Source organism: Pogona vitticeps, chromosome 1 (assembly GCF_051106095.1).
Source record: "Pogona vitticeps strain Pit_001003342236 chromosome 1, PviZW2.1, whole genome shotgun sequence".
In the NCBI taxonomy this organism is placed as follows: Eukaryota; Metazoa; Chordata; class Lepidosauria; order Squamata; family Agamidae; genus Pogona; species Pogona vitticeps.
Window position 1 is genome coordinate 291,441,249 of NC_135783.1, and position 10,442 is coordinate 291,451,690.

At 43.6% G+C, this 10,442-nt stretch overlaps 1 protein-coding gene across 14 annotated transcripts in view; it reads left to right on the forward strand.

Annotated features, from left to right (window-relative positions):
• The window catches only part of DGKZ (diacylglycerol kinase zeta), a 142,123-nt gene extending 131,681 nt beyond the window's left edge, over nt 1-10,442 (forward strand). For 11 of the 14 annotated variants that reach the window (XR_013543225.1, XM_020798737.3, XM_072986007.2 and 8 more), the window contains 4 exons: nt 543-663; nt 1,895-1,931; nt 2,836-2,935; nt 7,216-10,442. Coding sequence is in view for 11 of the 14 variants with exons in the window: in XM_020798737.3 (XP_020654396.3) it covers nt 543-663; nt 1,895-1,931; nt 2,836-2,935; nt 7,216-7,332 (375 nt within the window). In the remaining 3 variants the exon portion in view is untranslated. Of the gene's footprint in view, nt 1-542; nt 664-1,894; nt 1,932-2,835; nt 2,936-7,215 lie in introns of those variants that run through there. The other 3 variants (XR_013543228.1, XR_002301044.3, XM_020798729.3) reach the window with 3 other exon arrangements.

Sequence of the window (10,442 nt, forward strand, 5' to 3'; positions counted from 1 at the left end):
TTATTTATTTATTTATTTATTTATTTATTTATACCCCGCCCATCTAGACACATGTCTACTCTGGGCAGCTTTAAAATTGTGGTTGGTCTGTTTCAGTTCTGCAAGATACATTAAAAGTTGCAAATAACCAAGGAGGAGTGACTTTTCGCCTTATGATGAAATCACCCTCAGTCCTTCCAGATGTGTTAAGGGACACAGTTGTTGTGCACCAGTCTAAACCTTCCATGTCCATATGAAACGAGAAGAGAATGTGCTGCTGAGAGGATAAGCCATTGAAGCTTTGGTTCTGCCTCTTCTGAGGTGGACACGTTATGCCTAATTCTACTGTCCTTTAAAACATCTCTTTCTGGAAAATGTTTTTAGCTACTACTGCTTGATGTTACTTTCTGAATAGTTGCTGACTTCTAACCCTTTTTCACTCAAAGTAGGTAGATCTAATTCTTGCTTGGTTGTTTTTAGCATATCATGAACTACATAGATTAATATCTGCTTCAGGAAGGTCTGTAATGTAACTTATCTCAAGCTGTCCTGTCTTATTGTAGTTCAAAGAACTGCACCGGGCTGGAAGGGATCTAATGATGTGCGATCACACAGGTCAAACTGTCCTGCATCATGCAGTCAAAGTGGGGAGCAAGGAGATTGTCAAATACATAATTGAAAATGGTAAGCCAGGTCAGAAAAAGTATTGCATTCTTTGCTGCCATGTTGGATTAATGGGGTGCCTGTGATCATTTCAGTTGAATTCTGATGGGCTCCAGTATTGGCAAAGGTTACTTTGAGGCTAAAAACATTGCATGGCATTGAACAAATTAGTTATTACTTCAGTCTCAGTTTTACATCTGTGAGCTGGGATTGCTAATGTTGTACCTCTCTTTATTTGTGGATATGTGGAGCATTGGCATGCATGGGAAATGCTGCTTTTCAGTTTCAATCTGGGGGTGTGTGTGCAAAAGAAGTTTCAAGTTGCTGGAGGGAAGTACCGTATACTCAGAGCAGCCTAAATAGGCATGCAAAGCAAAGCAAAGCAAAGCAAAAAGCAAAGCGTACTGCTTATATACCTCCCCATAGTGCTTCAAGCACTCTCTGGGCGGTTTACAAGTTAATGATGCAGGCTACACATCCCCCCCCCCCCCAGCAAGCTGGTTACTCATTTTACCGACCTCCGAAGGATAGAAGGCTGAGTCAACCTTGAGCCGGCTACCTGGGATTGAACCCCAGGTCGTGAGCACAGTTTTGGCTGTAGTACAGTGGTTTAACCACTCCCTTCCCCCCTCTTTTTAATATACCACCCTATTAGTGCAATGCACTATTTTGGATGGTTTACAATGATAAAACACAAGGCTCAAACAAACTAAAATGAAACAGACAGAAAATACCATACAGAGCAGAATGAGAAGCACTGCATATGTTCGTACGCACACACTTTCCCACACTGGTCCTTCTGTCTGCCTGCTTGTTTTCCTGGTTTTCACTTTAACTTTGACTACTAGCAGCCCCACTCTAGATTCTTACACTAGGTCATTATAACAGTTTCCCTCTTCCAAAAAAAGTTAGAAATAAAAGGATTAACAAATAAAAGGCCTTGTTCTCACCACAGATATAAAATAAAACAACAAGGCTTGTCATAGAGGAAACACAACCATATGCTGTAAAGCACATTCACAAAGTTATACAACATATATCTAAAGAAAACTGAGTGGCATATTCACATAAAAAAAGCAACCATGGGGTTAATTTCACGGCCGAATTTAATATTCATGACAAATACATAATTCCTTTATAGAAAATGTACCGTAGATACTGAGGAAGAAGCTGTGCTCTCCATCTGTAATGGGTGGCATGGTCTGCGTCCCATAGGGTTGTCTCATTGCTTTGCTTTTGCCTCTGTCTGCAGCTCCTGCAGAAATTCTGGATATGGCAGAAGAAGAGAAGTAAGTCCCACACTGGTTTGTAGCTTGTATTATTAGCATTAATCCCTGCCTATAAGTGGACTACCTTCTCTGTTTATGAGTGTGAACTTCAGCCATCTTGCTGAAACAGCTGCCCCATCTGGAGGAGAATTTGTGGAGGAATAATATCTCTCTCATGAATATATCTGTTTGCAGGGGGAGGTGAATGCTCAGTTTTTCATACCAGCAGCTTATGTTTCTAAGGAAAGTGGGCACCTGAGAGTCTATGGCAACATTCTGGATACTCGTGGGAAGGGAAAGTCGAAGGCAGTCAAGTAAAATAAAGAATTCTCTTGTGGTTCAGGTGCTCTGGCCTATCCTCCTCACCTCAGCACCCTGAATGTCTGATTCCCTTCCCACTGGGCTCTTGAGCTAAATGAGAGAGAGTAAGTCGCCTGAGATGTCAAAATGAAAACTTTGTCATTTCCAATACCTCCACCTGTTTTCCAGTCTAATGTGATCAAACAACTATGAACATTCACAATCTTGTCTGATTTTGAAAGCTGAACAAGATAGCGCCTGGCTGGTACTTTAACAAGAGATCACTAGGTAACACCAGAGCCCTTTGGGGTGGGGGGCTCGTAAAGGTTGCCTGCAGTCCTGTTGCAACGACAGAGTGGACAGTAGATCGATCTGTGGTCTGATTTTGGTATAAGGCAATTTTCTAGGGTTGTAAGAGGTAAAATCTTGTCCCACTGTATGCATAGCTGCAGTCATCTCTCCATCTTAATAAGCTCCTGTGAATCTTAATGTATGATAGCTTGCACCATGGATGGCTCCATCCCAACCGTTCCACTGGACTTTGGTCTTATTATTTATTCTTTGGGCATGTGGGGTACAGTTATATACTGTTGATCCTTGTCCTCCATTTTAATCTTGTTTCCAGTGGTGAAACCAGTTTGCACATGGCTGCAGCCCTTCACCAGCGCACAATTTGCCATTACATTGTGGAAGCTGGAGCATCACTGATGAAAACAGATCTGCAGGTAAGAGTCTGCTCTGAGAGAAGGGAATGTTGGGAATGGCTAGAGCAGAATCTTGGGGGCTAGTTTCTGTGCCCAACAAATCAAGTGTTCAGGTACGGTTGAGGAGCATCTAGTTATTGGTTGGATGTAACACACAGGGTTTCCAATAGAGAAGCAAGTTTCTGCTGCTCTGTTTCTGTCAGTAATCAGAAATAAGCCTTAAGAGGCTATTCTGGGAAATCTGCTTAATGGATTCAAGTACTGGTTTGCAACCCAAGAAGCTGCCACTGGGAACAACACTCTGATTTGCAGCATGGGAAGCTTTTGCATGGAACTAAGCAGTGCTTTGTAGTCCAGGGAGCTGTTCCATGGAATTGAACTATGCTCTGTACCCCAGGAAGCTGTTGCATTGTCTTGTTCCTCAACAGACATCTGCCTGTGCTTTAGTCTCCCATTGATGGAACATGGCTCCTGAGACTTCCCAAATAGATCCTCAGCCCACCCCCACCCCAGTTTAAGAAATTTCCTGTCCCTTGTTTCAGACAATTATTTCATTGGACAGCAAGAATCCTTGTATATTGAACAGTAGAGTATCAGAGAGAAGGGCTGAGTTTAGCTGCTTTTCCTACATACTGGCTTTTTTCCATGTGGAAAGTTTACTTTTTGTGTCTGGGAAAATATGAATGTACAGCGCCCACCATAATTTATGCCACTGCCATAATTTGCAAATTGCTACAGTCTGATTTTGAGGTAAGGGGAAAACCCTGCTTGATTTATTTCTGAACTAACCCTGAGAAGCTACTGCCAATATTAGATGCAAAGTCAAGATGCTTATCTCAGATGTGATTGCAGAGTGGTGAATGTGAAGTGGGGGTGCTGACCTCCAAGGTAGAAAGGAAGATATTGCAGCTAGATCTTGGGATAGTCTGCAGCATTTAGCCCAACACTTTTACAAAGAGTTAAATATGTCTCTGCTGCCAGTGTTGTTGTTTGTCTTTTAAATGAGAGGCCAGGATGTCTTGTTTTTCTTTTTCTACTCCTTGCGGTCAGTGCAAGGACAATCTTGCTGGCGATTTTTTCCTTTCCCAGCTGCAGAATGCCAGTCATCCTGTACTGGGGGATTCTCCAGCATAGGAGTATATTGACATTAAGAATGTGCACCCTGGAGACAATAGAGGAGTAGGCTTCTGTTACCTTATGTGTATGGTGTCTCCTTTAATATTGGAATGTCATGGCACTGTAGAGTACGGTGGCTAGAGTGACAGAGGTGCCATTATGTTTCATTGTCAGAAGAAAGCTGGAGGAGGATCTTAGGTGATTTTTTAGCAAGGAAGCTTCCAGATACCTGGCCAGTAATAGGGCAGAAAGAAACATGTATTCCCTGACCAGTTGCGCTGTGAATATCCTGCCTTGCAGCTCATTGATTGTTAGGACCCTGTTAGGCATAGCCAATAGAGATGCACCATGTCATGTTGCTAAATATTCTTGGGGCCTGTGAGTTCACCTGACCAGAGCCAGTGCTAATGGAGCTATAAAAGTAGTGGAGCATTTCAGACAAGCAATAAAAACCTTTGCCAACTGCAGCAGAGATGTTATATAGCCAACTGTTGGCTGCTCCCTTGTTCCCCTGACTCTTTAGCCAATGGTTCGGGCATTATGACATGATCAAAGCAAAAGTAGCTTTAACTGATAAGGGAATGAGTTGTCCTGGAAATGGAAGAGGGGCCAGGTGAAAAGAAGAGTATGGGTTGTCGGCATGGGCAGCTTGCAGAGGCTAAAGGAAGAATGGTCATTTCATTCATAGTTGTACACCATCGTAACTGCTGTGGCATTGTTTATGGTCTGAAAGTGGCTTCACAGTCACAGGGTTTACATTTTTGAGAAAATACTCTTGACTGATGTGATACTTAATGTGGTCTCTTGCATTTGCACCAAGACTAATGTGTTGCACAAATATAGCCTTGCTGCCAGTATGGAAAACACTTCACCCTACCTACCTGCTTTAACATGACATCTGCAAGGTGCTCTGCCACCAACTTGGTTTGACTTCACCTGCACTTACAGAACAAATGATGCTATAAAAACGTAAGAGTTGCCTTTCGTCAAAAAGAAAGCTAGCATGGCTGAAACTCATATTAACTCCAGCTGTTGCCAGTACAAGGGAGAAGAGAATTGGTGGGATGCAATTATAATGCCAATAAATTCCAGTTCTGCCTGTTCAAAACGGGGAACTCGCTGCAATTACGTACCCCATAGCAGCAGAATAGAAGCTACTCCAGTTGATAAAACCCTTAGTTCTGAAGATGTTGCTGACTGTGAAATCCTGTGCACTGCTGAAGCTGAAGCCTCTATGTATGTGTGCGTATACATGTGTGCACCTCTTTCAGATTTGCAGTTGGGCTCTGCTTTGTGAATGGGTTGCAGCATACCTTTTGCTTCTGCCTTTTGTCCCTCTACTAAGCCATGGGAGGGCTTGGAAGAGGACATCCTGCTTGTTTCTGTTGCTGCACGTGTGGCCCATGGTCCCGGAGTGGCTGATCCTTTGTGCTCTCCAGTGAAATATAGTCAGTGCTTGTCCTTGGGGCTCAGGATCACTTCTTTCTTACTTGTCACAACTTCATTCTCATTGCAAAGGGATGCAAGGGGTGAGATAGGAGTCTCATCCTCTTGTGCTTTCAACGGAGGTGGCAGAGAGCCAGTTTTCTTTGGCTTCTCTCAACAGTGAGTTTGTTCAGCACTGTTGGAGTACTGGGGCTGGGGGTGGTGGGATAGTTAATGAGTGGGAGGGGGAGGTTTGTGAGATGGGGAAGGGGAGGGGGAGACACGGCTGAAAGCTGTTAACAGATTTGCTTTTTATGGAGTGCAGGAGTTCATTAGTGGACGCAGTCCAGATGGCTGCAATAAGTTCGTGAAATGTGAGACTCCTCGGGGATCAGGAGAGCTAGCAAAGCTGTGGGGGTGGGAGAAGAAGAGATGGTATTTCAGGGCACTCCCCAGGCACACACCTCACCCCACCCCCATTCCTTTTGCTTGTGTTATCCTGGCTTCTGCAGATGAAGAAAATAAGTTTCTGTGGCAAGGTTTCATTGAACAACTGTGCAGGCCTCTCATCTTTTCCTGTATGTGCAGGGACGTGAAGAGGCACATAGACACACACACACACACACACACACACACATCTAACTTTATTTTCTCAGCAAATGTGGGGGACATGCAAGCAGGACCTTGAGGACCTATCTCCTAGCAATCCCTAGGCATCCCTTCCCAGCATGCTCCCCTGTTCTTCTAGCTTGCCTCTCCTCCCTTTCCCCTTGAGGGAACATTAGTCTCCATAGATTGTAGTCACAGATATTTGTAATATTTTTCTACTCATTGCTTTGTATGAATATAGATGTTCCAGGCTACGCCGTCCTATTTACATGTCCTCCTACCCCACTCCACTCTACCCCCAATGTGATCTTCCTAGAGACTCTTTCTTGCTTTTCTATTTCAGTAGTAAGATATCCACTCCTTCAGGATTCTTCTAGTCCTCCAAGTTGTTACAGAAAGTTATACATAAAATTATCAGGATTTTGAATAGATCTGCGAATTCCACATAGCCATTGTTATTACATTTGTAACCTCATCTGGATGTTTGGCACAGCCTTATTGTGAGAATTTTGTTTGTCAGATATCTGGCCTGTTCCTTACCTATTCATGTTTAAGCTAGCTTTGACAACATTAATATGAGGGCCATAGAAATTAATACAGTTGTTAAAAAGAGTCCTCAAGAAAGAGGAGCTTTCTGGACTTAAATGAAGCCACCTAGGTTCCTTTTATGGAGAAAGATGGGGGTAACAACATACAAAATAAATAATAAACTGTCTTCCACTTCTTATCAGATAGTTTTGGCAGATTTTTTTGAAGCATCATCTGGGGTGCTCATGAGAGAAAGTAAAACTGAATGGAGACGCTGTACACACTGTGGCCAAAAGCCAGCTGTCTCTGCTTTTGGGAATTACATGATACCTGAAGTTAAAAACAGGGCCTCCTACTTCTTGGACACCTGTATAAACCATGAAAAAGAGACGTGAAGTCTCAAATATGTAGCAGTTTTTAAATTTATTTTTGAAACTTACTCCTGAAAGTGAAATGTGTAATATTCAGGTTAACCCCCACTCCCCATTGAGCAGATCAGAACAGAGTTGGTATAACACTGCTTAGTCTGAAGAGGAGGAGGAGGAGATGTCCTCATTATTGCCAGACATATGTATTTCTTCTTCAGCATCTCCTGTTCTCAACTTGTGTTTCCTTTCTTGCAGGGAGACACACCCAAGCACAGAGCTGAGAAAGCAAATGACCCTGACCTGGCTGCCTACCTCGAAAATCGACAGCACTACCAGATGATCCAACGGGAGGATCAGGAGACAGCTGTGTAGTGCTGAGTGTGCCTTATGCCTGCCGGGAAGTGCAGGAGCAAAACGGCATAGGAGCCTGGCTGGCCATTCCTTGACTATCCAGCATGAAGAGGATCAAGAGGCTTTGGGGGGGGGGGGGGGGGTTAGGCCAAGGCACTGTTATTTATTAGTCTAGTGGGTGTTGAGCAGTGTTGAGTTCACAAGTCCCACCACCACATTCCAGGGATGGACTCTGCTGTATCCTTCCTGCTCACCTCTAGGTCCTTTGGAGAGAGGGACTGCTGCTCCCTCAAAGCACAGGGAAGGAAACTCTTTCCTCTTCCAAGCTTGGCTGGAACCCCACTTGTGCTGCCCTGCCACCTAGTCAGCAGCCTGTTCAGGTCTCCTCTTGCTTCCACTAGTTCCCAGCAGTGGGCACTGGCTTTCTCAGTAGTAATAGTGCCCATTGTCCTGGTATGTCCTGTTACTGGAAAAAAAAACACTGGCATATTTCTGGAGACATAGCAGAACATGGAGTGTGGAAATGCTGGTGGTGTACTGCAGCATCACGTCTGCTACCCACCCATCATGGCTTTCAGTGGTTGGTGTGGACCATGACTGACAGTGATGCGGACAAAGAGACCCCCAAAGCAAGCCATGGGTCTGTCTTGCGTCCTTCCCAGCATAACAGATCTCTGTTCTTTCTTCCTTGGTTCATTCCCCTTGTCCTGTTCATCCTATATTGTGTATCCCTTACTGGAAGGAATGCTTATGTAACAGGATGAAAGGCCTACTATGTCCAGGGACTTTTGTACCCTCTGTCAATTTTATAGCAGGCTGCTCTACACTGACATTTGATCTTCCTGAACTAGAAGACTTGAGCCAAGTGCCTCTTTCCCATATCCCCTCCTTTCTCTGGTCCCCTCCCCACTGCTGTCACACATGACTTTCCCTCGTTTTTGCACGTACATATTTAGCAAAGAGCAGCCTGTTACAAAATATTTTTAGGTAGTGGGCTATTTGCTGAAATGTGGGAGCTCAAATCTCATCTCATTGACTTTCGGTAAAGCTGCATCCAAAGGTTCTTGGCAGGGCCTTCCTTTTATGTTTTAGTGTGATTAGGAGTAAATGTATCAAGCACTGACAAAAAGGGAATGGAGTCTCGCAACCAGTGTTAATGGCATACTGCATCCATCTATCCAGGGACCAGTAGCTAGCAGCGCTAGTGGTGAGGGAATGGTGGTTTCTGTTTATTCCCAGGTTTGGAGTGGACATAGAGTTGCACACTGTCAACCTTTCACATTATCCCACTGTCCATATTTACATTGGATTATTGTAACAACGTATGCATCCTAAGCATTTGTTTTGCAGTCTGTGCTCTTTGCTCACATAGATCTCTCAGCTCTAACATATTATCTTTTGGTAACGTTAATAACAAAACGCCAGTATTGGAAGAATTGTTGTCTTCACATGATCAGGCATGAGTAACAAGAGTCCTGTTTTCAACAGGGAGGGAGTACATTTTCTGCAGAGTATCGTGGATCATTTACATTTAATCCACTTGCATGTCTAAATGGTTATAAAGCAAATCTCAGTTGTCAGAATACTGAGCAAGTAGCCAGTTTGACCCGCTGCTGCCTCCCTATAGAATGGGATCAATTCCCACATGGAGGCCCAGCAGGCTAACAGTTGAATGGTTTTCAATCCTCCCATAAAGTTAGGGGTCTGAGAGCTCTGCTTAGCATTAAGGAGCTGATTGGGAGCGTGAGAAGAACAGGGTGACAGTGAGAAAAATGTTTTTCGGGAGCTTAAATCTCAAACTTGGAAAATTTAAATCTCAGTGAGTCTGTAAGCTATGCTCTGAAACAATTGGAAGGTAGGGTGTCTTCCTGTAAGATAATGACAAGATTGGACTGCAAAGAAGAACTGGGTTCTAGGCATCTGCAAAAGGAATGCTTGCTTACTGAGCATATTTTATATCAGATCATTAGACAGCATGAATGTCATGGGCAAAGTGGTGGGGAATGGAGGTCTGTATGCAAGACTGATCAGTGTTTGTGTATTGTTGATGCAACAATTTGAATTTGGATTAAGTGTGAAGACTTCCCCATGTTATGGAATACTTAGCAAGATCAGGTCTAGGAGCTTACTTATTCATCCAGATTTCACTCTTCATATCTGCTTGAAATGTTGTCCTTCTTCAGTACTGACTTTTTGTATTGAGAATCCTTGATGGTAACCCAGACTTCAGAACATCCCCATTTTAGCTTTTACCCCTGCCATATGAGTCTTCAGAAGCAGATCAACATGGCCGGACATTTACTCAGACACTGTCATCCCTATGACAAACTTCATGCTTTTTTTTCTCCAGAGGTGTAGTAAAGCATCTAGTGCTCTTCAGAGAGCCAGCTTACAACCATTTTGCAGATTGGATCAGCCATGTCTCTTGGCCTAACATAGTAGAGGCAACATCTTATCCTAGATTTATCAGTACTGAAGTTCGTGCAGAACAGAATGTCCTGAAATACTAGACTGAGGTGAGCAATCGGTGATCGTTCAGATCCTGCTGGACTCTCCATGTTGGCTGTGATGGCTGGGGCATTGATGGGAGTTGCATCCAGCTGTGTCTGGAGGGCTGCAATGTTACCCAACTTTGTCTTAGATAATCACACAGGTCCTCAGTCTGTGACAAGGCTTATGCTTTGGTCTTTTTAAATTGTTCAGAATTCCTCTTCTGAAGCTGGATGTACAGACCAGCCTCATGAAGCATTTGTATCCCCATGAACTTGCTGACTTCTCTTTTATCCTTTATATGTCTCCTTAAACTTTGTACAGGTAGTTCAGAAGCACACTGTTTCCCCATTTCCTCTGTATGTGTGTTGTGCATGTGTGTGTATCCTAAGCTGAGTTGCTGTGCAATTCAAACCTGGGCTTGTTTTATTCCTAGGGGAAGGAGTGTGTTTAAGGGTGAATTCCCCCTCCCCGTGCAATACCTACTTCCTATCCCCTAGATTCATACTGTTAGGATAGTTTTTTGATTGACTGTAATTTTTGTAACTGTGTTGGGAGCTTATGCTTCCATTGGCTTTCCTCTCTGACTGTTTAAATGTTTTGTTGGGTTTTGCCATTAAAATATACAGATGAACATTTTA